Source organism: Argentina anserina, chromosome 1, assembly GCF_933775445.1.
Source record: "Argentina anserina chromosome 1, drPotAnse1.1, whole genome shotgun sequence".
NCBI classification, from domain to species: domain Eukaryota; kingdom Viridiplantae; phylum Streptophyta; class Magnoliopsida; order Rosales; family Rosaceae; genus Argentina; species Argentina anserina.
Genome location: NC_065872.1, coordinates 24,189,274 through 24,216,148, shown reverse-complemented (window position 1 = coordinate 24,216,148; position 26,875 = coordinate 24,189,274). Strand labels below are relative to the sequence as shown.

Genomic DNA, 26,875 nt, shown 5'->3' with positions numbered 1-26,875 from the left:
TTCTCCCCCATTGGCATTCATATTCAACTTATTGAAGCATAACCTGCAAAACTGAACATATATGCATAGGGTCCGGTTCCTGGGACATTAGTTTTGACACTAATTTTAACACCGTTTTCTGACCATCAGATTTTAAAAGTTTCAATGGTCTAGATCAATTGCAACTATGATGTCAACTTATAAAAACTGATGTGGCCGAGTGACGTGGCATTATCAAATTTTATAACAATTCAAATTAATCAAAAAGAAGAATAATTCAGAATCTCAAATTCTATAAAACCTGTTTGATAAAAAAGAAGGAAAAAAAAACGCGAAAGAACCCAGACGCATATGAAGAACACAAACCCAGAAGAAGAACACAAACCCAGATAAAGAACACAAACCCAGCTTTCCTTCTCCGTCGTAGACTTATAATCGGTTTGAATAGTTGTGAGAACGTGAGGTCACCTAAGTCTACAGAAGTCCCATTACAATTAAGCTCACCATGTCACCAATCATAATCAACTTGGGTCGATCAAATAATCTGGAAATCAAACAATCACGAATTTGTAGATTGTTGCAATGGCTTCATTTTTTATCTGGAAATCCCGCAAATACACAGGCAAAGCAAAGGTTGATGTCATTTTGTTTTCATGCCCAAATTCCATCACGAGATGGGGATTCAAAAGTATCATGTCTTTAGGATAAATCACACATATCATTCTCTCAGCACACAGTCAGACCATCTTTTTAGGTTTATAAAAACGAAAACAGGATACAAGTCTCAGTAACAAATCCTCTTGCACAGTAGCAAAATTAACCAACACTAACGATGGTAGTCAACAAAAAGAAGAAAAAATATCAATATTGAGGCGGTAAATTTAGTCTTCATTGTCCTCATCTGAATCCTCCTCCTCGTCTGAATCCTCCTCATCCGAATCTTCCTCATTCTCATCCGAAACTGTGACAGATTCTTGCTTTCTACAAATACAAATTAAGGCAACTGTACGTGTTAGTAACTATCAAAATTTATAGTGAAACTATAAGATCTGATAAATACAAAGAAGAGAAAAACTAACTTACTTTGATTTGAAGAAACAGCTGTTTTTTTTTTTTTTGCATCTGGATTCAATGGGCAAGTAAGCCTATTATGTCCTGGTTGTTGGCACATTGTACACTTTCTTTTTTTTGCTTTGAGCCAACTCCATACCACCTTTAATTCTCTTAGAACCATTTGTTATTCTTCTGCTGCTCTCATCCTTCTTTCTACCCTTAGTCTTTCAGATATTTGGATCTAGAAGCAATAGCTCTTAAGACTTACTGGTACATTTATCTGCTCCTTCATCTTGCAAAACATTATCTTGAGACTCCATAACATCTTCCTGTGACACCTTATTGAGCTCTGAAATTTTTTTTGACAATTCATCTAAACCACCCATGTAGATTGTGTAGGCTTCATTAGAAGGCGCAGCAGAACAAGCTAGTTGAGTGGCTCTCCGACACATGTGACTAAATCTCAATGCTTCCGATTGTTCTTTACCATCATTCTGTACTAAGGCTTCAGAATCCGTAACTCTAAATTTATTTGCTCCTTGTTTCCATCTTGAAAGAATAAAGTGGGACGGTATTGTATCAATGTCTTGACGAACAAACACTTTCATAATATGCCGGCAAATTATTCCCACAAATTCAAAATTTTGACATTCACATTTACCCTCATGTGTTTGTAAATTCAACTCCACCAAAAACTTTTGCGGGTTACCAATTTTCTTCATCACTGAGTATCTATGAAACTGGTCGTCAGAATCCCTTTCTTCAACTTTAAGCCGTTTGACTCTAGTCCATTCGCTCTTGAATTTTTCAAACATATTTCTGGTATACACCTGTGCTGCATGTTTCAAAAGAAAATCGTCATCATCCACAATACGATATTTATGCTCTGATGTAAAATCTTCGCTACTTTCCCTTCTAACAATCTTCTGTAAGGCTTGTTCATACTTAACAACAAACTCTCTTAGATTTGTTATTGATGTAACAAAGTCGTCAAAAAATACATTGGTGCCTTCACTACGCCCTGTAGTATTCATTCCAGCAAAAAATGTACCGCGATTATATACTGGAACCCAGGATTCACGGATTTCATAGAGTTGTTGTAGCCATTCATTCGGTCCCAAATCATGCTCCTCAATTAACTTTTTCCATTGCTCTTCAAAATCCTCTACCTTGTATGTTGCCCATATACACTTTTTCATGCCGGTCTTGAAGTTGGACTTCTTATAATATACATGTGACAACTTTTCACCAAAATTCTTCTTTATATGCCAAATGCAAAGGTGGTGACGAGTAGCAAGAAAAATCTTAGCCATTTCTCCTTTCATTGCCAAATCTTGGTCAGTGATAATACATAATGGATGCCGACCTCCCATAGCTTCAAGCCACGTCTCAAATAACCATTGAAAAGTTGACTCGGTCTCATCTTGCAAAAGTGCACATCCAAATTGTATGGATTGGAAGTGATGGTTAACTCCAGTAAATGGTGCAAAAGGCATATCATACTTGTTTGTCCGATATGTTGTATCAAATGTCACTACATCCCCAAAATACTGATACGCCATCCTTGATCTAGAGTCCACCCAAAAAAAGTTAGTAGCTCTACCATCTTCATCACACTGAATAGCATAAAAGAAATGCAGATTTTCTGCTTGCTTTTTTCTAAAGTAATTGAGGACCGATTGTGCATCTCCATATTCCAACTCTTTGTGCCTCACGTTCCTTAAATGATTATAGCAGTCCCTATTGTCAAAACCAGTACTATGAGCACCGCCAAACATTGAGGGAACTTTACTGATTCGCAAGTTCTCTCTCTGAAAAGCTTCAGTTAAATCTTTTGCTGCATCAGGCATATGTTTATTTGACTTCATCATCATTCTTCTAGCTGGTGACACTACTTTATGGTTGTGGATGTCACTGAAAACTGAAACTTTCCATTTTCTTGTCCATTTGTCATGAAGAATTCGCATATTAGCCTTGCACCCACACTTTACAGTTGAACAACTTCTACGCCTCTTCTTTTCAACCTGTATATCACATATTTCTGCTTCATCACTCTCAGCTCTCTCGTCTTTCTCTTCCAGATCATCTTCTTTTTCAGTTTGCATGACATGTTTACCTTCATGTGCACAAACAAATAATCTACCTGTCACTTCACTTGACTGTGATCTATACTTTGATGAACTTCGGATACGAGTCCAAAAACCTTCTTGTCGACCGTAATCTTCATAATATTGTTCGGCCTCCTTCAATGTTTCGAAAAACATTCCAACATAAGGAGATTTTAGTTTTGAGTCTTCTTTCTTTTCAGAATGGTGATCACTTGTTTTATCACTGGACTCTTGGTTCAACGAGCATCCAAGATTGTCATCTTCTGAAGCCAAATCCATTGATTCCATGCCAACCTGAACACTACATGATCATAAATATTCATTAAACAAATTGCATAACCACACATGTATACAATCTGAGTATATCTAAGTATAATTAGACAACATAATGTAGACAAGTTGGATAAAAACACAATTATACAATCTGATTGCCAGAAGGGTATATATATCAAATGTGAAAGGAGTTAAACGAACTGCTATTGTCTATAATACGAATCATCAAGACTTACTACCTTTGTCCATATATTTCTCTTACGAGCTCAATCTCAACTTAGCATCTGTGTATTCTAATCAACTTGCTCAAATTATAAACCTTTCATAGACCAAGACTATGGAAAAACCCAATTATAAAATCTCTTTCATGCCATATCGTTCCATGGACAAAACAATCATACTCTCTATGGAATTTGGTTTCGTTTCCCTAATCTTCAAAACCAAATACTATAAACCCTAAACCTTAACACGCCTATACAAACTCTGACCAAAGAAACAAGATAAGCTTACCTGTACTTTGTCGAAAGTATAAAGTTGTGCCTGGAGTCGGTGAAGATGGTTTCAACTTATTGGTTTGAATGCTGCTCTGTATCCTTCTCTATTCTTTATCTGGGTTTGTGTTCTTCTTCTGGGTTTGTGTTCTTCATATGCGTCTGGGTTCTTTCGCGTTTTTTTTCCTTCTTTTTTATCAAACAGGTTTTATAGAATTTGAGATTCTGAATTATTCTTCTTTTTGATTAATTTCAATTGTTATAAAATTTGATAATGCCACGTCACTCTGCCACATCAGTTTTTATAAGTTGACATCATAGTTGCAATTGATCTAGACCATTGAAACTTTTAAAATCTGATGGTCAGAAAACGGTGTCAAAATTAGTGTCAAAACTAATGTCCCAGGAACCGGACCCATATGCATATAACCATGAACTGATGAAGTTGGAAAATAAAGGGATCAGTTTCCATCCTTTCCCTTATCTAAACAACAAGATGAAATTTTAAATGATCATACCAAGGTATTTTGTGCTTATGCACTTACAAAACAACAGAACATTACTTAATAAAAAGTTCAAATTTAAACAAAAGAAATCATAAAACAGACACAATAAGCTTCAAATTCTCCCCCCATTGAATATGACTGCCTATGAGTGCCAGCCGACTGATGAGGAGATTGAGTAGCAGCGTCTCATGGATCAGTAGCCGGAGCAGCGGTGGTTGTATGAACTGCAGGAGGAGTAGAGTCCACTGGCCGATTGGGAAGCACCAGGCGAAGAAGAGCTTGAATAGTTATCATTTGCTCCTGCAATTGCACCTGAACTTGAGTGAAGGTGTCAAGACGATCCAAGATAGATGTGACAGAGGTGCGCATATTCTCCTCCAGAAGCATGAGATACGTGCCAAATTCTTCCATAGTGTTATGCTCAGGAGGTACTTGAGGATGCAAGGGTTCTCCCTCAAATTGGCAAGGAGGAATCATACCTGTGTACCCTTCCATGTTTGGTGGAGGAGGAACACGAGGTTCCACGGGGGGAATCCGAATGTCAGGAGGAAAGATAGGGAGAGAATATGTTCCATGCTGAGAAGAGGAAGGTGATGAGGACCGACGACGCTTAGAGCGGTTAGATGATTCACCGAAGGACAGGTGAGTATGTTCCATTTTTCTCTTGAGACCTGCACAAACAGAACCAAGACCTAGGATGAAGTTAGGGTTAATGAGTAAGAATGGAAGAGGTGGAGTCCTTTTTAAACGGAGAGTTGGAGCAACTGAAGCGGCAAGGTATCTTATGGTCCAAGTAGCGGAACCGTCAGGATTGAGCCACTGAATCGTCATCTTTTGACCAGGCACAGACCTAATTGACATGTGTAACAAGACTAGTTTGAAGAAAAATCCCTGTTTGAGTTAGGAGAACAAATGATTAATCAAAACTAAACCTGAGAATAACATTTTGACATTGAGAGTACTGTTGGAATAACCACTAAGCCTTGAACAACAGCCATTGTGCAACAATATGTATAACCATGAATTTAATTCTTTATAGGTTACTGGCAGAGCATATCAACAGGAGAAAGAAAGAGCAATTATTCATTGTACCATAACACCGTTCAACTAAGCTTGTGATAAGGAATCTATCAACTGAAACAATAGATTAACACAAAGATTTCAACTGCATCAGACGAAAGAACATAAATTTTCCAATATGGAGAGTGAATCACAGCTGAGTAATTTTGGCAATTTGAGCAACAACACTCCCCCTTATATCATTTTGTAACACTCTTTTATGGTTTGATCTCACAACTTATGTAGCAAGCAGCAGGGAGTAGAGCCAAAAACAATATCATCTACATAAACATATGCCACAATAAAATCATTTTTAAAATTTTTAACAAACAAGGTTTTGTCAATAGATCCTCTAACATAACCTTGATTAATTAAATGACTAGAGAGATAGTCATACCATGCCCTTGGAGCCTGTTTGAGACCATAAAGGGCTTTCTGCAACTTGTAGACATACTCAGGATGATGAGGATCAATAAAGCCTTTTGGTTGTTCTACAAAAACCTCCTTATCTATTACGCCATTCAGAAATGCTGTTTTGACATCCATTTGATAGAGTTTGAACTTTAGGTAACAAGCAATAGCTATTAGCAATCTCACGGATTCCATTCGGGCAACATGTGCGTATGTTTCTTCATAATCCAATCCTTCCTTCTAAGAGTAACCTTGTGCCACCAGTCTGGCTTTGTTTCTCACAATAGTGCCATGTTCATCTGACTTGTTTCTAAATATCCATTTAGTTCCAACAACATTTGAGTCTTCAAGCCTTGGAACAAGTTCCCACACTTGATTTTTTGTGAATTGATTTAGCTCCTCTTGCATGGCTTGAGTCCAGACCCTATCTATCAAGGCCTCTTTCACAGTTTTGGGTTCCACCAGGGAAAAAAATCCACAACAACCTATGATATTTGTTTCTTTGTCATGAGTTTCAACAAAGCAGGTCAATGCTTTTTCTAGTTGATCACCTTGAGAAGTCTTGTTTCTGGTTTGAATTCCATCATTCATCTTTTCGATCACATTACTTGTATCATGGTCTTTCTGAACTTGCTTAAACCCAGTCCTTTTTTGTGATACATGTCTGAGATTCTCGTCTTCATCATCAGTTGATATATTCCTGTCATCGTCTTTTTTCTCCATTGAGCAAGATGTGCTTTCATCAACCTGACTACTAGGCATATCATCAACCGACACATTAATAGTAACAACAACCTTTTTTGTTATTTTATTGTATACCATATAAGCTGAACTGTTCATATCATAACCAATAAAAATACATGGATCAATTCTGGAGACAAACTTATTTAGACTCTCACCTTCCCTGAGAATGTGACAAGGACTTCCAAACACATGAAAATGACCAACATTTGGCTTTTTCCCTTTCCAGATTTCATATGCAGTTTGATCACTGCCAATCCTGAGAAAAACTCTATTTGACACATAACATGCAGTGTTCATAGCTTCTGCCCAGATTTTTTCACTGAGTCCAGCTGAGTGAAGCATTACTCTTCCCATGCCAAGTAAAGATCTGTTCTTCCTTTCAACTATGCCATTTTGTTGAGGGGTTCTTAAAGCTGAAAACTCATGAAAAATGCCATTCTCATGACATAAGTTAGCAAAAGAAGCATTTTTAAATTCAGTACCATTATCTGATCTTATCCTAGCCAGTTTAAGATTTGAATGTTGCTTTTGCCTGGTCAGTTGTTTACTCAATCCAAGAAAGGACTCAAAGGCTTCATCTTTTGTGATAAGAAAATCTACCCAAGTAAACCTAGAGAAATCATCAACTATTACCAGAATATAAGACTTACCTGACATGCTCTGAGTTTGAGTTGGTCCCATTAGGTCCATATGCAATAGTTCCAGACAGTGAGTGGTAGCGGTTGAGTTAACCATTTTATGTGATGACTTGGTTTGTTTACCAGATTTGCAATCACCACACATCTTGTCTATTCTTCCACTTAGTTTGGGCATCCCTCTCAGACACTGCTGATTTGACAATTTTTGAAGATCCTGATAGTTTACATGACCTAATCTTCTGTGCCAAAGTTCAAATGTTTCATCAGTGGTAATGGTCTTAAGACATTTGTTAGAAAATAATACACATGAATCTGTTGAAGCATGATAACAATTATCAATAGATCTTTTACCACCTAAAACAACATTACCTTGATCATCAAGAACAATACATCTTTTCCTGTTAAACCAAACATCTTCAAACTCGTCAGTCAATTGACTTACACTTACCAGATTTGTTGCCAACCCCTCCACAAACAATACATTCTCAAGTCTTCCAAGATTCTGAGATTCTACTGTACCTTTTCCAAGAATAGTGGCTTTTCTTGCATCTCCAAAAGTTACAATTCCTGAAACTATATTTTCATTTAGAGTAGTGAAATGCTCTATGTTTCCACACATGTGCCTTGAGCAGCCACTGTCAATATACCAAACATCATTTCTTCTGGTATTTACAGCAGTAAGGGCCACAAGACAGGTAGCTTCGATCTGGTTCTCATCATAGGACATGCTAACAGACATGCACTGTTCATTGAAGTTTTCCTTCTTTTTCCAGATTCTATGATCACCAGCAATCTGTCTCTTAATTCTAGCATATTTCTCAACAAATTCATTAGTGTCAGGAATATTAGTGCACTTAGTTTCAAGAATTTCCAGTCTTGTGTGGATTTTTGCAAGCATAATTTTTTCTTTTTGAGTCTGCTTATCATGTTCAGCATGGATATCAGAGAATTTCCTAAATTTGCCACTGGTTACTTCAAAAACATTAGAGAGTTCAGTTTTGAGGCGAGTCAATTTGGTTTCTACATTTTTTAATCTTTCATGATAAGCATGTTCATTTTGCTGAGAGGGGAGAAGATCTACTGACCCCACTTTACTTCCTAAGATATCATACTCATTGTCTCTCTTTGACTTAATAAATTTAATTCATTTGTATCTAGAATCAATTGTTGTACCTTTAGGGTTTTCACCAGAGTAGCCAAGTCCAAAGTTGTTTTTGAAGTTTCGACCTATCCCAAGCATCTTGACCGCTACTTGTGAGCTATGATGAAATTGCTCGAACTTGTCATTTGTACGATTGATTTGTTCCTGCAAAAAATCATTTTCATGGGTGAGATTTGAAATGATATTGTGTTGAGTTTTTACCTGTTCCGATAACTTTTCCAATTTGATCAAAAATGTTTTCCTGGCAGTTATCCATTCTTCTTCTATGCCAACACATGACAGTTCCTCTATTTTTTTCTCAAGAGTTAATTTTTGATCATCCCAAAAGGCTTGTTTGTCACAAATTGACTGTTCTTTCTTTTCCAAGGATATTTTTAGTGTTGAAACTTGAGTCTCCAACTGAACATTCCTGTTGTGAACTGATTCTGCAATGTCACACAATTTTGCATATTTTTCATCTATGTTAGAACTTTCATAATCACTTTCTACCTCACACAATTCTTCAGTTTCTGAGTCACAGTCAGACTCTGCCGAATTAAAATTTAATGAAGCAATTAATGCCAGGTTCTTCTTTGAGGATCTAGATGAATAGTCTTCATAGTCACTTTCATCATCACTCCAAGATGCCTTTAAAGCTTTTCGATCTCCTGTACTATTTTTCCTGTTACCACAATCAACTGAGATATGACGAAGACCACCACATTCATAGCATTTAGGTTTAAAATTAGGATTTCTCCTAAAGCTAGACTTACTTTCTTTTGACTCATTTTTATTTTCAGTATATTTTAACCTTCTATTTTCAAAGTTTCCTTTTGAGGAACCAGAACTGGAATTATTGTTCCTGTATTTAAGAATTTTTTTGAATTCTTTAGTAAGTAAACCCAACTCAGAAAGTTCATCACTGACTTCTTTTTTCTTTGTTACCTTTAAAGCAAGATTCTTAGACTTCCTTTCCTCTGGTTTGTCCTCCTCATTCAGTTCAGCCTCATATGTCTTCAAGCTTCCAATGAGTTCAGCCAAGGAGTATGTTTTAAGATCTTTCGCTTCAGAAATGGTAGCCTTCTTCATTGCAAATTTCTTGGGAAGTGACCTCAAGATTTTCATGACAATATCATCTTGAGAGATCATTTTCTTTGCATTGATACTCCTGATTGCACTGGTGATTGAGATGACCCTCTTGTAAAACTGATCAATGGTTTCTTCTTCCTTCATCTGCAGGTTTTCAAATTCATGCAACAATAACTATAATTTGTGGAGTTTAACCTTTTTATTACCTTCATATGTGAGTTCGAGAGTCTCCCAGATCTCCTTTGAATTTGAACAATGCTTGATTAATGCCCTATCATCTTCAGTCAAAGCAATGAATAGAGCATTTTTGGCTTTGTTTTCTGCTTCACTGTAGGAGAGTTCCGAAGGAGTCCACTTGTCAAAATTTTTTAGTTTAGCCTCTTCAGATCCTTCTGGAGCTTTATCATCTGTATGAGGAGACTATCCATGCAGGATGCATTGCCAAGCTTTAGAATCGTGCGCATAAATGAAAGCTTGCATCATACCTTTCCAATCATCAAAATTATCTCCCTTTAGTAGTGGAGGCATGTTTATTGATGTTCGCTCCATTGTTCCCTGGATCTCACTAAGTATATCTAGTGGACCAGCTCTGATGCCAATTGAAAGTACCTAGGAGCTTTAAACAGTAAACACAGTTGTAGAACCAGAAGATTAATTCACAGTGTTAAAACTTCAATGAGGGAAAACACACTGTGATCTGTAATTGAATTAACTTGAAGGTACAAAGGACAACAAGTATCCTGTTCTATTACACAATCGGATGAACACACCAAACAACAATGAAACACTGCTGTAGTTCACACTATCTAAATTCTATTTCACAATTAAGATGAGTGAACTATCTACTCTAACACAGTAGAATTTGATGAGCAACTCTATAACACAGTTGCAACCTTTATCAAGGAACAAGAACTCTTTATCACAGTCTTGATTCTCTTCACAGGTATTTTTGTTGGACTTCTCAGCACTCTAAGTTATATTGTTCTTCACAAAAACACTCAAGCAACACAGTATGCAGGATGAGTTTGTTTCAGAATTTTCTGTGATGTGTTCTCTAGCCCAGGAGTCCTATCACACCGATTATCAAACTTAGATATATATACATGAACAAAATCAAGCAGTCAGCATATTACCAAGATTTAAGCCGATAGAACAGGAGTCATGTTTCCAGAAAAAAGTATCAGTAAAACCAGAATACCTGGAAGCATGTTTTCTGAAAACATTCCACTATCAAAATACCTCGAGCTCCCCCATAATTATAGGCTCAATGAATTTGATCAATTAAGGACATAGTTTAGATAAAAGACAGAAGGATCTCACAATATTCAAGTTTTGCACGATTCCTGAGTTGACTAGGAAAGCCAATATCTTCAAAACTGTTGTAACTGAGTCGTTTGTTTTATATAACACCATATGAAATTATTCACCTTATTTTATATCCGCGAGATTTACTTGTATAATGTTTGATATTAGGTGGTCGAATACATTGAAAATGGCTCGAGCATTTTGTGACCTTCGATTTGAGCCAGGCAACAATTCTTCAATGAGATCAAACGGACAAAAGAGGCAGAGAGATGAACTAAATACCGATCAAAGTGATGATAATTGTAAAAGAGTCTTAGGTACTTTTCCAAGCTCCGAAGAACTAGCAAGGCTGAATGGGGAGACTTTCAAAGAACTTACTAAAAATGTTCTAGGCTATCGAGCAAAAGACATTCTGAAACTCGCCAAGGATGTGGAGAGTGGAAATATTAAACTTGATGAACTTGATGAGGGGCTTGAGGACAAAGACGCACTGCTTCGAAAGTTCATGCAAATAAAAGGTTTTGGTTCATTTGCATCCGCCAATGCTTTGATGTGCGTTGGATTATATCACAAAGTTCCGGCAGACACTGAAACAATAAGGCATTTGAAGGAGGTACCAATTACCGCAATTTATACGTACTTTTGATTAGTTATACTCAAGGAAATTTTTATGCAATATATATCCAAGGAAGAATGCTGGCCTAATCCGTATAATTGTAGGTACATGGGAGGAACAATTGCAACAAAGATACTGTCATGAAAGATGTAGAAGAAATCTATGACAAGTATGCCCCATTCCAGTGCTTGGCATATTGGTAAGTAACACAGTTGAAATTTAGATATAATTTTAGTCTTTTTGTTTTGAGCAATGCATTAGTTGCTTGTAAATTTCAGGTCGGAGCTCTTGGACTCGTACGAATGCAAATTTGGGAAGCTAAGTGAATTACAGAGTTGTGCGTATCATACAATAAGTGGCAGACTTGAATCTTTTGACACCATGGTAGATTAAGTAGCTGAGAAATTGTAGTAATCTATTGGTTTTTCCCATTATGAACTTTCTTCTTTTTTTGCACAATAAATTGAGACAGAATACCAATGATGTATTGTTACTTACTTACTTTGCTCTCCAATAAGCTGGGAGGCTGGGTGTGATACTCATTTCGTTATTAGAACTGCAAACATGCTCCACCTCCAACTCCGTCTCCATGTTTCGGCCGCCTCCTCCAAATGTAGGCAGTTTGCTAAGGGGAAGCCTCGGCCTACCAGTCTAGCTGTGTTGCCAAACAGTCGCACTCCCATTCCTATTTTTCGTACTCCTAGGACTTCAGCAGCAGTTTCCAGTGTCATCAGTGCTTGTGGTGATCCGGAGAAGAAGAGCTTCTGGGGTGCCGTCAGCTTGATTATTGGGACCGCCGTTGGGCCTGGCATGCTGGGTTTGCCGGCTGCCACCATCCGATCCGGCCCACTTCCGTCCACCCTTGCCATTCTCCTCTCTTGGGTCTATGTCATCTCCTCCATCCTCCTCGTGGCCGAGCTCAGCTTTGCTGCCATGGAGGAAGACGGCCTCCAAGAGGTAAGCTTTACCGGGCTTGCTACAAGAGCGTTAGGAAGTCAATTTGGTGCTTTCATTGCTCTGGTCTATGCATCTTTGAGCTTTGCTTTGTTAGTCGCATGTGTTTCTGGAATCGGTTCGATTGTGTCCCAGTGGTTTCCATTATTGAATCCTCTAATGGCTAATGCTGTATTTCCTGTTGCGATTGGCTCAATCATTATGTTCTTCCCCTTCAATGCAATTGATGCTGCAAATCGTTTTCTATGCTTCATTATGCTCCTCTCTATAACTGCTCTTGTGGGCATTGGTTTCTCCGTGTCCAGAGCCAACTTGTTTGCTTCACTCGGCAATGCCTCTTGGCGCCTTTCCTCAATCTTACCTGCAATACCTGTTACCGTGCTCACTTTGGGATTCCATGTTATCACCCCTTTCATTTGTAAGATTGCTGGCAACACACTCTCCGAAGCTCGCAAAGCCATTCTCTTTGGCGGGGCAGTTCCCTTGCTCATGGTTTTGTCTTGGAACTTCATTGTCTTGGGCCTTGCCGCTCCCAATGCCCCCTCTTCCACATCTGACCCTATCTCCCTTCTCCTTTCTGTCAATCCCTCCGCTTTATATGCGGTCCAAGGGTTCGCCTTCTCGGCTTTGGCAACTAGCTTGATAGGATATGCTGTTAGCTTCCCAAAACAGCTTCTTGATACTCTCCAGTTGATACTAGGAAGAATGAAACTGCATTCTCATACTAGTGGTTTTGGAAGAATTGGATTTGCTGTTTATGCAGGAAGGCCAAATCTTGGAAATGAAGGAAGGGTTTCATTTACGACGAATCTAGCTACTACCGCTGCCTCAGAAGCTGATTGGGGATCCAAGTCATCCAATATTAATATGTTTGTAATGCCGATTGTGCTTGGTGGTCCAGTGTTCATTGCTTCTTTCTTCCGTTCCACATTTTCCAGAGCTCTTGATTTCTCTGGGCTTTACGCAAACTGCTTTCTATTTGGTATCCTTCCTCCAGTAATGGCTTACATACACCATACCAGGAAGAAACCAAGGTATAACTTGTGGACAGATAACTATTCTTTAACTGTATAAATTGAAACAGGATATAGATACTCTGGGGTCAAAAGTAGTCTTATTGGACATACTGAAGGTGCTCCACTTCCTTTTATTTCGTACGATCAGTCTAATAAGAATCAGAAAGACCAAGAAGGATTTTATAAACAGAATGAGAACCAGAAAATTCTCTTCCAAAAACTGATTTGTCTAGTTTTAGACAGTTCCATATATACTAGTTGCTAGCTAATGCATACCTAGTTTTTTAAACAAGAAAATTTGGGTTTTGCAGGTCATCCATTTTGCCTGGGGGAGATGGAGCACTGCTACTCCTCTTCGGAATCGCCGTCAGTTTGGGGATTTGGCATTAGATGGCTGCTAGGTAGAAATCTCAACAACTCCAAGCGGTCACAAGGTCTGAGTTTTCTGACTTCACAAACTTGTTCTCATTCGTTGGGGACTTGTAAGAATGACAAACTCAAATTAGAATCCTTGTATGAACACAGTTAGGCAATTTTAGGTAGTGACTCTTCCAAACATACTTGCATTGCCTACATTGCTCGTGTAATGATGAAACTTTTGAGAAAAATGTCGGGTTCACTTCTTGAAGGACAATGGTTGTATTTTGCATCACAAATGCTGGTGTTGTTTCTTAAATCTTAGGTGCCTATTTTTATTCTTGCAGGCAGCTTACGCAGAAATGACTTGGGTTTTACTTTTGATGCTTGTTCAGATTATATATACGCAATTTACATATATATACTTTTTATTTGAAATACTGGAGACTATTCTTAATAACTGATATGTTTGAGTATTCGTGGGCAGAATGTTAGAACTGATGTGGACTCAAACAATGTCTACCGCATAATTGGTTGAGTGTTAAACAAGTGATCAATTTAACAAGAATTATATGAGTACAATTCTGTTTAGACAAGTAATTCTAGTAGTATATCACTCAGATTGCGCAGGAGTTCATTAACTAAAGGCTGATTTAATGTGAATTAGTTTTGTGATAGAACTAAGCCTTTAAAACTAAGATTAAGAGTTTGATCAGGATTCACTAATGGGATTGAATCCAAATTGATCAAAACTGGCTAGTATATATATAAGGCATTAGTCCCTGTGTTCAATATCGTTTTAGCATCATACAGTCCCATTCTGTGCATGGTATTGAAATGCAGAAGACCTTGCTTTTGTTTCAATCAAAAGTTTGTTTATGCAGTAATACAAGAAGGAGAAGAACATGTCTGGATCAAGGAGCTAGATGAAGATGGATCTCTCGAGCATAGAAGGTAGGATCTTAATTCTATAATTCTGTGTTTACTCAATTGTTCTTGAAGCATATGTGTTTGATTGATGTGAATAAGATCCTATAGATTGATGGATTGTCAATACATTGTTTTATAAAAACTTCAGTTACAGTTTGAGATACCAATCCATCAATTGGTATCATAGGTGTGTTTTCATAAAATCACAAATCCTATGCTTTTAGCTTTTATCAAGAACATCTTAATAAAATTTAATTGTTGGTTTAAGCGTAAATTTTTTTACGAATATGCATCTGTATGAATAAAAGGGCTTGGATTGTTTTTTATATATAAAGAGCCAGGCCCAAAAACAAAATCGACAAAAGGCAAAACCCTTTTATTACTGTTGTGAGCGATAATGGCTAGTTTTGATTAAACTTCAGCTGCGCCTAAAGAATGAAACTGAGTTTTATTCTCGGTTTCAAGGGCTTCCAGACCCCTGCTAAAGAAAATCGATTTGTTAGAAGGGCTTTTCATACATATGCATATTGTTTTGTCTTTAATATTGGTGATGTGCTGTAGTAGAGGCAAAGGTGTGGGTTCAATAATCCCATAACTTGCAATTTATGAATTTTGCATTGTGGGAATGTTCATATGGAGAAGTGTTGGCATGAATTCGTTGTGGTTGATGTGTGGTTCCTGTTTGCTGCATGAATTTATTTAAATTGTTTGAATTGAAGGAGGAGGATTATTGAATTATTGCTCCTGTATATATTGTTGTTACACACTGTTGAATTTGTGTTTTTTTTTTCAAACTAAAATCGACAAATTCATAAGAAACAACACACAAACTCTTGCAGGGTGTTTACAAATATTCAAAAGACTGAAATTTAAGAATCAATTGATTCAGAATGTTGAAATTATTATTCTAAAAAAAAGCATGTTGAAATTATTTTGCCAAAGCAAATTTTTAATGACACTGATGCAGATTGATTACAGTAAGCAGCCAAGTTGTGCTTTGTTTTAAAATTTTACTTATTTTAGCTTCCAAAGAAGTGATAATGTTCAGTTTTTGAAACATATTCAGTGATATGGATGGTTTTGCAGGAACTAATTCGGATTTCTTGAAACTTTTCTTATCCTTAGATATGGCTGTTTTCATTAAATGTAAGTTCTTGTGGGATATTGCATATCAATTCAGTAAAATACAGAGTGATAAAATGTATATCAAAAAGATGTTTTTTTATTCATTGCTTGAGATATGGTATATTTTAGTTGATGTTATATTTGTCTTGTCTGCAGTATTGGTTGTTTTGTATATAACAACTAAAACCAACAACATAGGAAAAACTCTTACACAAAACTTTCTTCTGTTGTTAAGTACGTGAATGGCAACAAGTAACAACTATAGGGAATGGAGAGATCAACTTATGTAATAACCCGAATTTTGTTATTCATTTCTTGTAATTTCATGGAGATTAATGAAATGATATTTTGGTTATATCCATATTCTACGTCTTTTAAATAGCCTTCACTCGAAGTAGAAATCAGTTCGAGAACCATTAAGTCGTTTTTCGATTTAATTCGGTTGACTCAAGAGTTGACTTTTGATCCGTCACTCATTTCCGAAAACTTTCATCATGAAAGTTGTAGAGCTCGTCAAAACGAGTTCGTAGATATTCGGCACGTAATTTTCGGAAGTCGGGAGAATGAATTATCATGATTGGAAGATGGGTTTCCGATTTTGGAGAACTAGAAAGAGAAGGATAGAATGGGAAATCCACACATTTAGATATTTCTCTCTTCTTCAGTTTCTTTTTCTTCTTCCCACAGCCATTTTCTTCTTTCTCTCCAGGAAAATCCCTCCACCAATGATCTATTCCCTCCGGCCACCGTTTCAGCAGCCTTCAGACTTCTTGGAACCGTGCTACCTGCTGCTGCAAGCTAGGGACAGCAGCACCTCACTCTCCGACGCCAAACAGTCACTGCAGCTCCCAAGAAAGTTGCTGCGGTTCTGCCACCATCACATCTCCGGTCGCCAATGAGTCTAGGGCTCGGGGTCACCTTGTTTTGACCCTTGCAGTCCTTAGATAGTGTCTACGTGAGTGGGGTGGTCGATCTTGGGCTGCAAATCAACTTGCAACTGCTGCTTCAAGAGGGGATTTCAACTGCAACCCCAACAGTCCTTCCTTTTGACGAGTTATTTTAGGTAAGGAGATCATTTCCTTAACTGGTTAGCTGGTGAGGAGTAGTGAGTTATGTAGTTTGAGATTTAAGGGGTGAGTTGTGTTTGTAGTTAATCATCAAACTTTGTTGCTGATTTTGAAGTAGTTGAGTTAGGTGTTGGGATACTTGTGGTTTGTTTGAAATAGGTTGGTTGTTGTATGGGCTGTTTTGGTAAGAAAGAAGGTGTGAAGTCATTTTTGTGTTAAAAGAGGGTGTAGGATTTTGAGGGCTGCAGGGCTGCAGTGTTATTGTAGTAAGGAAAGTTGAGTTAGTTGTTATCTTTGGTGATGTTTTGGTGGTTTTGAGAGTAGAGGCTGTTTGAGAGTGCTATGGTTTTGTTTGGGGAAGTTGTTTAGTTAAGTTGTGACATTTTGAAAATGTTCGTTTTGGGAAGTAAGAGAATAAAAGAGTGAAGTGGTTGGAGTGGATGCCACTAGTGTGTGGCATGAGTGACCTTAGTAGAATGCTGAAATTTATGAAGTGTTTATATTTTGGGTTGTTTTGGTTCATTTTTTACTAAGTGGAGCTTTGTTTAATTTAGGTGCTTGAGTTGGAAACAAGTGTTCGACTTGTTGAGTTAGAAGTGGAAGCAAGCATTAAGGTGAGTAAATCTCACGTTTGGTCTAGTTACCTTGGCGGTAACTAGACGTGTGAACTTACATTTTATATATTTTTTTACTTGTGTGATTCATTATAGATGTGTATATATTTGGTGATTTATATACGTATATCTAAATGGTGATATGATATACGTAGATTTATCACTAAGTATATAAAGCTACTATATTGTGTATTTTTAGTTGGGTTTCATTGAACTGTGAAGGATGGGACCGAGGGGGAATAAAATGTACCTCTCGGTAAATAAGAGGTCTTTGGATGGATTATTGTATAGTCGAAGTACCTATATGTTGTGTGACCGGAAGGGAATAAAATGTACCTTCCGGCATTATTGTGTGGTAATTATTTTGTTGTTACCGGAAGGGAAGAAAATGTACATTCCGGTATGATTATTGCGTGTGTAGCTTTGTGGGTTGTGGTGTTGTCTTTGTGGCGGCCTTATGAGGCAAAAGACTTTGTGTGAGTTGTTCTGCCTTAGTGGCGGCCAGTTTGGCGAAAGAAAATGAATACATATGATTTAGCCTTAGTGGCAGCCCAAGCGGCAAAATGTATTTCAATGTTCTGCCTGTGTGGCGGCCTTAGTGGCGTAGGCATATGTCAGAATCACTCCTTGGCCGGTTGTGGGGATGATCATCTAAAGCTCTAGTATTACTGTCAATCTTCTGGGTGCGACTTGAGGGTTGCATTAACCCAAAATGTTATGCATGTGTTGTGATGTGATTGTGAGTTGTGATTATGCTTGTGTGGCAATATGTGGCGTTTGTTGTGGCATTGGTTGCGAGTTGACGTTGTTAGTGTTATGATGATAATGTTGTTTTATATATATTTCTGTGTTTAGAAATATGTTACATTATCCTTGAGTATTTCTTTTAGTTTACTCATACCAGCCTTGTAGCTGACCAAGTTTGTGTTTACAATCCTGGTGTACCATTATTGGTGCATGGGGTAGTACTGCAGGTACTTCGCAGTAGTAGAGGCGGAATGAGTGAGCAGTTTAACAACAGTGTGTTGTTTTAGCTTCTGTTCATTTTCCTATTTTGGTGAGGACTTGTGAGAGTTGAATACTGTACAACTTACACGTGTAACTACGTTTTGTTACAGTTTGAAATCTAAGTGTTTTGTTAAACTTGGATAAGATATTCAGCTGATGTATCGTAATTTCATTTATTGAAGTTATATCAAAGTGTTAACATCCACAAATTCGAAATTTTACTGTTCTGAATTGAGGGATGTTACAACTTAAGCTTTACCTATCCACACACCAGAACATGGATTATTGTTTGACAGAGAAGAAACCAACTGAGGCCTATACTGATGAAAGCACTGAGCATAACAATGGCATCACCATTTGAACCACTAAGACGGCTAAGAAAATTTTAGGCCCACCATGTATGAGATTGTGGGAGGATCTGTAGAGGAACCTGAAGATGTTGTACATTTTTTTGATGCAATAGTTGAGAAGTTTGAGGCCAATGAGAAAGCTGACGCCATAGTCAAGGCCGTAAGATGCCTGAAGATTGATGTATGCTTAGGAACTTTTTTGAAAATTGAGATTAAGGGGAACAGAAAATTGGGAGTTTTAGGCCTATCTCAACAGAATTATATTAACAAAGTGTTGAAAGGGCTTAATATGGAGACATGTGCTCCAGGTGATGCTCCCATGGGACAAACTATCCAAAATTTCTAAAAATGAGGGGTGGTGACGCCAATGGAGAGCAAACCTTATGCAAAGCTTATTGGTAGCCTAATGTATGCACAGGTTTGCACTTTGCAGTAGGCCAGAACTTGCATTCTCAGTTGCAATTTGTCCAGGTTTCAATCTAAACCTACACATGAGCATTGGGTTATAGGTAAGAAGGTTCTTAGATATTTATAGAAAAGTAAGTCTTGCGTGTTAGTTTACAAACAGGTTAAAGATTTAGAGTTAGTAGGCTTTACTAATTCAGAATTTGCTGGAAATTTCCCTAGTTTTGAAAAATCCACTGGAGGTTATGTTTCAATGCTTGCTAATGGGGCTATAGTATGAAAAACCATGAAACAAAGCTTAATCACTATGCAAGCTGAAATCGTAGCATTATATAAGGGTGTATGTGAAGGGATATTGATCAAGAATTTCTTGACAAATACTAAAGTTCACATAGTGCATAATGCGTTGAAGGTTTATTGTGACAATGAAGCTGCGGTTTATTTATGTAAAAACAGTAAAAGATTTAATAATTCTAAAATATAGCCTCAAAATACTACAGTGTGAGGCAATTAGTTAAGAAAAGTGAAGTTGAAGTTCTGAATATAGATACTGACATGCAGTTAGTCGATCCATTTACTAAAGCCTTGCCAATATGGAGTGTTTGAGAAGCATCTTCAAGATATGGGAGTGTTTCCAGTGCCAGATGAAATTGAAACGGTTAAGCAGGCTTTGGGCAGCTGGGTAGCATGGCCTAAATATCTGGTCATAGAGCCACCTGTAAAGGTAAGAAGTTGGTATATTGGAACCTATATCATTGGCTTTTACTTGGTGAAATATTCGCATGGGTTTTCTGAAATAGGTTTTTAGAAATGAGAATTCATACCTTACTTTAATTTCTTGTGTTAGGAACCTGTTGTGAAGGAAAAAGCTGGGAGGAAGAAGAAAACCAAAGCGATAGACCCAGCAAGCGCTCAATTTCCATTTAGCTCAGACTCTGTGTCATCCCAGTTACCAAATTCATTGTTGGCATTATGCAAGTGGGGTGACCAGGGGTTCAAGGATCGCGATTATATCACATTCTCCATAGAATCAAAGGTCTTTGGATATCCTCGCAAGAGTTACATATTGGATTCCGATCTTCACCAAGTAGCAAAGTTGATGAAAGTCACTGGAAATTGCATTGTTCTGTACCAGAGGTTTGTTTTTCCCAGCTTACATTTTGTGTTGAAGTCTATCTAGTTTGCCTTCAATGCAATGCACCCAAAATTTTCATTTTTTTTGCTTAAATGCAATATTAAGCACGGTATGATCAGTTGCTTGCTTATAAAATGGAGAAGATGGTTGAGTTTGTTGACCTTGCACGTATTGGTGCTGAGGGATGTGGGGATGCAGATGTGAGGGCTGAACCTTAGAGATAGGCTGCTGACTGCCAAACGAGGACAATTGTTCATGTTGCCTTTCAACTCAGGGTATATTTCATTGTTTTCTTTCATGTTCTTAGCTTATGTTGATTGAAATGGTTTGAACTTGAATTATTGTATATATATGTGCGCAGTGATCATTGGGTATTGACGGTTATTAACCTGGAACAAGCCAATGCCTATTTCATGGATCCCATGAAACGAGGCTTACCTGCTCAAGATCGGGTGAAAATTGTGAACAAATAAGTCTAGAAATTATTGATTTTCCTTACATTATTCTGAGATAGAGTTTAGCTTTATCATATGGTTATTATTATTGTTATGGTCTAGTGCAATTGGAATGTATTATATGGCAAAGACCGGGGATAGCGAGCGTCAAATCCATTGAGAAGTTTTGAGTGTGAGTACTTCATCAACTCAAGTAGATTAAACTTTTATTGTTGTGACTATGAACACAATACTTTATCTGTTCTTGTGACTTGGTAGATCGAACTTTTGGTTTTAGAGAATTCCTCCACAACCTACTGGGACATTACAGTGTGGTTACTTTGTCATGCGATACATGAGAGACATCATTGAGTACAAAGACCTGTCAATGTTTGCTATTAAGGTATAAACCCAACTGTTTTACTATTTTTCCTGGTTCGTTATCACTTTGTTATAGAAAACTGGATGTTTGTGTGAGGTGTATTGATTGATGTACAATTGATTTCAGTGATATTGATTTCAGTTAGAGGGCGCTGCAGGTATAGCCAAAGTGATATTGATGAACTGTGAAATGAATGGGCTAAGTTTCTGTTCACGAAATATATAATTGGGTGATTTCGCGTTGGAGAAAGGTGTTTTTTGTACTAGAATACCTTGCATGTGTTAATGTCAGCTAAATGGCTAATTATGTGGATTTGATGATGTTTATATATAGGTTTTAGTACCACTGGTTACTACCTACTGGATGTTTATTAGGTGAAATGAATGGACCGTTGTAACATTTAGGTAACCTTTAGAATGTGAATATCCCCGTTGTATAGACAGATAGACTTGAGAACATGGATATCCTCAATATGTACCTAATACCATGTCTGTCGACCAAAGTTAGAACTCGCTTAGTTGTGATCCTTGGTTTCGTTTACTTTATTCAAATTGCAATATTCATTCAGGGTGGGGATGGGTTCTTACTTGATATATGAACCTGTGTTCATTGACATCATGTTTTTAGACAGCATATAACCACTATTATGGATAAAGGTCAGTTTGAAACAATATGAGAGTGCCTCCATGGAGTATGCATTTTGTTACCCTGAAAATTTTGTAACAATAAGTGAATATAAGGAAATCTAATATATTAGACTTGACACATTATGACGACTGTTCTTGAATAAACTTTTATTAAGTAAATATGGTGTATATAAATCTTCCATTGGCCATTAGATTTGTTCTGTTCAGATAATACTACTGTCTCTAAATCTGATGGATGGTTATGCAAGCTTACATTCCTTATAAGAATTTTATTAACTTGGGATGATCAATTTATACTTGAAGAAACATGTGTTACTAATTTGTTTGCAATGTACATAGTATTATTATATATAGCCCAATTCAAATACATGATCATGCTCTGGTCTAATATAATTCTTATGCTGCTGTCATTACAAGTTAATGCACATATGATGTAGACGATATCAATCGCTTATCTATTATATAGAGTAATTTAACCAGAAATAAATGCGAGTCTGGAGAAGCTGATAAGGAGTTTATAAGAGATGGCAGTACAGAGAATACAGGGTGGTGATACAAAATATTAAGTCTTGGCTTTATGTTTTGTTTAAAAAATGAATTAGGCACAGTATCAAATTTAATAGATTGCATGTATATATGTATGAATTGAGATATCTTTATAGCATATATGATGTCACAAGTGCCTACTGTCAATGAAAAATAGGTTAATGATTTTGATATTTGTGGTATTCTAATATTTGTAATTGTTATGCACATTACAGATACATCACGTCTACAGGGAGCATCTCGAAGGAATGATTTTTTTGAAGGACGTGTTTGTTAAAGGTCATGATGCAATGCCAATTAAATAAACATCAGTTTCCGAAAATGTTTCACATAAGATGATTGATCAAGCCATAACTGATATTTTCTGATATAGGTAAGCATTCAACAAGCTTCCTTCCTTCATCAACCAGGTTTAGCAGTAAAACCTTAACTGTGAAGCACATTGTAAATTAGGAGTATCTATGTTCTTGAGATTATCTCTAAGTGGTGCTCCAACTTTTACCTGTTGAAATGTAAATAACATATCTATGTCCGTAATGTAGTTGTAGATGTGACTGTATGTGGCTTCAATAAGTGTAACATATAATTACATTCTAACTGTATGTGACTTGCAGCAAGTGTTGTGTATAAATACATTCCAACAATCTTGGCCACCTTTGTACATATCATACAAATAAATAAACGCTCACATACCGCTAATAGAAGCCGACTCAGCGGCGGCCACTAACTTTCCTAAATATTATTGCTCCTGAATCGGTTACTGTTTTTGCCATTGTTCTGTTTCAATTTATAACTAAATTGTTCTTGCATATATTAGTTGATTTAGTTTTGCTTTGTCATTGAGTTTTGCTATCTGAGTGTTTAGCCAGGTGTTTCTTTTATGAATTGCCATATAACATGGATCTATTATTGCCTCAGTTGTGTTTTGTTTGAGGTCTCCTAAAATTGGTTTCCATCTTCGGTAATAGGGTATTGTTTTAACCTCCCGCTCTTTGAGTTAGGGGTGGGTTTTGATTTGAATTGTTTGTTTGAATAATTCTAATATTGAATTATTTCTCTGTTTGGTTATGCTATTAAATCGTAATCTTTCGTTAAAGGCGTCAATTGGGGATTTCTTTTTGTTGCATGCGCTTCTTTTTCTTTTTTCTGTTTTTCACTTTTTACTTCTTAAATTTGGGTTGGATGAGCGAAATGAAGGTGGTAATAGTAGTCATTAATCTTTAATTTAGGGTTCGTCAACGGACCGGGTCTTAGTAAATTTAAATAAGTGGTAGACCGGGTATTTTCACAAATCCAAAGATCTAAGCCTGCCCATCTAAGGCGGGCCTTGCGGGTTTGAAACAATAAAAGAATTATTAGAAAACATTCTAAAAAAGTCACAAATAAATTCTAATTTTGAAATATTGTCGATCGATATCAATATATGTGATATATATATTTAGGGACCCTGTAAATATTTCATCCGTTTTGAACATGATTTGACCGTCCGTACGTACGGTTAACCAAAAAATAGGCGTTTTCACATAATAAAACCTCATTGACCGGGGCTTTTGCCAAATAGATTTCTTCAGTGCGACCGCACACGATAGGTAACAAAAATTAGGTGATTTCAGATATGCAAACGGCTTTCGGCGTTCGCATATTTGTAATAGCTCGTCCCTTAGGGCATATTAGTGGTGTTTTCGATTTACCGAAAATTCCAATGGTCAAACAAGATCCGAATTGGATGAAATTTTTACAGGGTCACTAAATATATATATTGATCACATCGGCTAGTGTCGATCGATTACAAGAAGTTTCCTTCATATAGTCACTTCATAATGTGATAGTTTTATTATAAACCTAATATAAAGGTTATGATACATTAGTGGACACTTCGGCAATCGACAACTTCAGTTTGAAATATGGTCGATCGCCCGGCCCTCTACCCATGGAAGCGGACTTTGGCGGGCTTTCTCGCGGGCGAGGCCGGGTAAAAGCCCATCGGTCTTGAGGGCCTTCGCGGGATTTTCGGATCCGCGGGCTAAATGAGGAGGCCTACTTTAATTGTTGAGTCAATTTGTATTTTAATTACTTCCAGTGTCAGCATGTGGTACTATGCTTTTCTTAAGTCGCGTTCATTTAGTTTGAGATGATACATGATATTTGTTTATGTGTTTTCAATGCAATCAGGGTTGTCTGTTGTTTTAAAAAATTATTGGGTATGTGTGCGTTCGTAGGTTTTTGCTTTGGGGAAGTGATGGGATTCTAAGTAAGTGATTGATTTTAGATGTGATTCGAGTAATGTGGTTATATTTGTGTTATTGTATTTGGGCTATAATAATCGGAGGTGGTGGGGGTACGTTCTTATGAGTTCTGTATAGTTCATTCATCTACTTTTCAACAAGGTAATGACCTTTAGTTCAATTCATTATATATTTTTGGTAAAATTGCCAAAATACACCCTAAATTTGATTTAAATTGTCAATTTACACCCTGAACTTGTAAATGCGAAAATTTGCCTCCTCAACTTGGCAAAAATTGCTGGTTTGCACCCTCACCGTTAAATTTAACATTTTTCATCCAATTTGTGGTCACATGCCATTTACATGATGTACATTTTTGTCATTTAATATTTATTTCATTTTAATGATAAAAATGTACAAGTAATTTAAGTTTGTACAATTATATCTGCTCACGCATTCACTTCACGATATTTATCTTTCTTGAAAAAAATTTCAAAATAACGATTCATAATTATGACCATAAGTGAAGAACTAAAACTAATTAATTATGTCTATAGTCTCTAGCAATCGTCAAGTTTACTTCCAAGGTTTTTGTCGTTGCAGAGGTTTGAGTTTTGTCCTCACTTAATTAGTTGATGATGAATATTAAGTGTACTAGCGGGGAAGAAATATTAAGAAACAAAAATCATGAAGTAAAATGAGTGAACAAACATAATTGTACAAATATTAAATTTCTTGTGTTTTTTGTTATTAAAATGAAATATATATTAAATAGCAAAAATGTCCATCATGTGCATGACATGTGACCACAAATTGGATGAAAAATGTTAAATTTAACGGTGAGGGTGCAAATCGACAATTTTTACCAAGTTGAGGAGGCAAATTTTCGCATGTACAAGTTCGGGGTGTAAATTGGCAATTTGAGCCAAGTTCGGGGTGTATTTTAGCAATTTTGCCTATATTTTTTCAGTGTCTTTACAGAGTGGAGATGTTAAACTAATCCGGAAGTTTATATAAAATGAGTTTTGAATTTTAAATTGATTGGAGATATTAAACTAATCCGGAGTGGAGATTTTAAACTAACCCGGCGCCACGTTCAAACACGATAGCATGTATTGAACGAAGTTGGACAACGGGAACATAAGTCCGCACATCATGGCAAACACTGACACGCAACACGACCCCAGCACCGACTCTCGGGCGAAGCATCGACTCTCCCATCCCTAGACACCTCGGACGGCCTTTTCATTTTCTACAAACCCCCCTCCCCCCAACATACACAATTAGCCTAGAACCACCAAAATCCGGCCCGGACAAAAACAGAAACCCGAAAAGGGGGTCGGAAAATACATTTTCGTAGTCAGAATCAAGGTTAAAAAAACGCTAGGCGTTAATCGGGCGGACAGCTGAAAACCAGCGCTTAGAGGATTAATCGGGGATTAATCGGATTTGTATTTTTGTATATATTTTAAATTTTTAATAATAAATAATTATATAAATACAATTAAAATAAGAATATAATGCATGAAATTAATGTAAAAATATATATAATGTTTAGAATACTGAAAATACATATGTTCCTAATCCTTAGAAATGTTCAACAATATTGATCTAATGATCTTAGCCTCTTAGGAAAAAAAAAGAAATACAATTCAACACAATGAACTTAAAAAAAACAATTCAAACAACGGGAATGCATTCTTGCAGGCCTAATCCCTCGAAGCTCATCAAATTCTTCTTCTCCATATCATTCAAGTACTTCTTATGTATCCGAATCAAAATCAAAATCCAGAACTTAAAAAAAAAAAAAAAAAAAGAACCTAGCCGCCCAGGATCCGCCCAGGCTCCGCCTAGGCGGGCAAAAATCGGCCAGCCGCCTAACACCACTTTTTAGCACAAAATCGCGGCGGACAGGAGTCTTCGAGCGCATAGGCGGAGATTTTTAGAACATTGGTCAGAATCGGAGAGCTTTGTCGATTCAAGTGGTTGCAAATGCTAGAATCCTCAAACTTCGATTGCACTCCAATGGGTTTTTCTTCTCTTCTCTCAATTAGAAAACACAAAATGCGTAATTGTGAGTAGTCCCCTTCTCCACTATATATACCCACACCAAACTGATCTGAACCAGTAATTCAAACAACCTTGACCTGCTCGATGAATGTCACGTGCCCCACCAATTCTTACACTTCTCGATTTCAAAAATCACGCGCTAGACGTGCGCACATCCCCCCATTAATTGTACCATTTCCACGCCCACTCAACTCCCT

The 26,875-nt window shown here is 37.1% G+C and overlaps 4 protein-coding genes and 1 long non-coding RNA gene across 6 annotated transcripts; 3 read left to right on the top strand and 2 right to left on the bottom strand.

Annotated features, from left to right (window-relative positions):
• Positions 1 to 860: 860 nt before the first annotated feature.
• Positions 861 to 3,419, bottom strand: LOC126804754 (protein FAR1-RELATED SEQUENCE 5-like). Its single transcript, XM_050531993.1, has 2 exons — positions 1,301 to 3,419; positions 861 to 982 (listed from the first exon to the last, which is right to left on the bottom strand). The coding sequence occupies exons 1-2, from the start codon at positions 3,417 to 3,419 to the stop codon at positions 861 to 863; spliced, it is 2,241 nt and encodes a 746-aa protein (XP_050387950.1).
• Positions 3,420 to 4,596: 1,177 nt separating this feature from the next.
• On the bottom strand, positions 4,597 to 10,041 carry LOC126804739 (uncharacterized). The gene is made up of 7 exons (XM_050531985.1): positions 9,978 to 10,041; positions 9,688 to 9,899; positions 8,626 to 9,636; positions 8,436 to 8,568; positions 6,132 to 8,282; positions 5,867 to 5,999; positions 4,597 to 5,260 (listed from the first exon to the last, which is right to left on the bottom strand). Exons 1-7 carry the CDS (start codon positions 10,039 to 10,041, stop codon positions 4,597 to 4,599), a joined length of 4,368 nt encoding a protein of 1,455 aa, XP_050387942.1.
• Positions 10,042 to 10,984: 943 nt separating this feature from the next.
• On the top strand, positions 10,985 to 11,806 carry LOC126804725 (uncharacterized). The gene is made up of 3 exons (XM_050531984.1): positions 10,985 to 11,410; positions 11,518 to 11,612; positions 11,692 to 11,806. Exons 1-3 carry the CDS (start codon positions 10,985 to 10,987, stop codon positions 11,804 to 11,806), a joined length of 636 nt encoding a protein of 211 aa, XP_050387941.1.
• Positions 11,807 to 11,951: 145 nt separating this feature from the next.
• On the top strand, positions 11,952 to 18,541 carry LOC126795463 (uncharacterized). 2 transcript variants are annotated; one of them, XM_050522300.1, is made up of 4 exons: positions 11,952 to 13,401; positions 13,695 to 13,817; positions 14,625 to 14,694; positions 18,451 to 18,541. In XM_050522300.1, exons 1-2 carry the CDS (start codon positions 11,978 to 11,980, stop codon positions 13,771 to 13,773), a joined length of 1,503 nt encoding a protein of 500 aa, XP_050378257.1. In that variant the 5' UTR covers positions 11,952 to 11,977; the 3' UTR covers positions 13,774 to 13,817; positions 14,625 to 14,694; positions 18,451 to 18,541. The 2 variants fall into 2 exon arrangements, with proteins under 2 accessions (XP_050378257.1, XP_050378261.1); XM_050522304.1 differs by lacking the exon at positions 18,451 to 18,541 and adding an exon at positions 16,505 to 16,633.
• A 2,022-nt stretch (positions 18,542 to 20,563) lies between these two features.
• Positions 20,564 to 22,718, top strand: LOC126797814 (uncharacterized). The gene is made up of 4 exons (XR_007672471.1): positions 20,564 to 20,649; positions 20,736 to 21,001; positions 21,107 to 21,211; positions 22,599 to 22,718. It is a non-coding gene; the product is annotated as an uncharacterized LOC126797814 (long non-coding RNA).
• Positions 22,719 to 26,875: the final 4,157 nt, after the last annotated feature.

Bases quoted from the DNA above. Each gene is read 5' to 3' on its own strand.
- LOC126804754 (XM_050531993.1), bottom strand. From the start codon at position 3,419: ATGGATTTGGCTTCAGAAGATGACAATCTTGGATGCTCGTTGAACCAA. The intron at 983-1,300 runs GTAAGTCTTAAG...TAACACGTACAG, and splicing joins AGGAGCAGATAAATGTACCA to TTGCCTTAATTTGTATTTGT.
- LOC126804739 (XM_050531985.1), bottom strand. From the start codon at position 10,041: ATGGAGCGAACATCAATAAACATGCCTCCACTACTAAAGGGAGATAAT. The intron at 8,283-8,435 runs GTACAACAATTG...TAAAAAATGTAG, and splicing joins CTCTGGTGAAAACCCTAAAG to AAACCAAATTGACTCGCCTC. The intron at 5,261-5,866 runs GTATGACTATCT...CATGTCAATTAG, and splicing joins AAACAGGCTCCAAGGGCATG to GTCTGTGCCTGGTCAAAAGA.
- LOC126804725 (XM_050531984.1), top strand. From the start codon at position 10,985: ATGGCTCGAGCATTTTGTGACCTTCGATTTGAGCCAGGCAACAATTCT. The intron at 11,411-11,517 runs GTACCAATTACC...GTATAATTGTAG, and splicing joins CAATAAGGCATTTGAAGGAG to GTACATGGGAGGAACAATTG. The intron at 11,613-11,691 runs GTAAGTAACACA...TGTAAATTTCAG, and splicing joins TTCCAGTGCTTGGCATATTG to GTCGGAGCTCTTGGACTCGT.
- LOC126795463 (XM_050522300.1), top strand. From the start codon at position 11,978: ATGCTCCACCTCCAACTCCGTCTCCATGTTTCGGCCGCCTCCTCCAAA. The intron at 13,402-13,694 runs GTATAACTTGTG...TGGGTTTTGCAG, and splicing joins CATACCAGGAAGAAACCAAG to GTCATCCATTTTGCCTGGGG.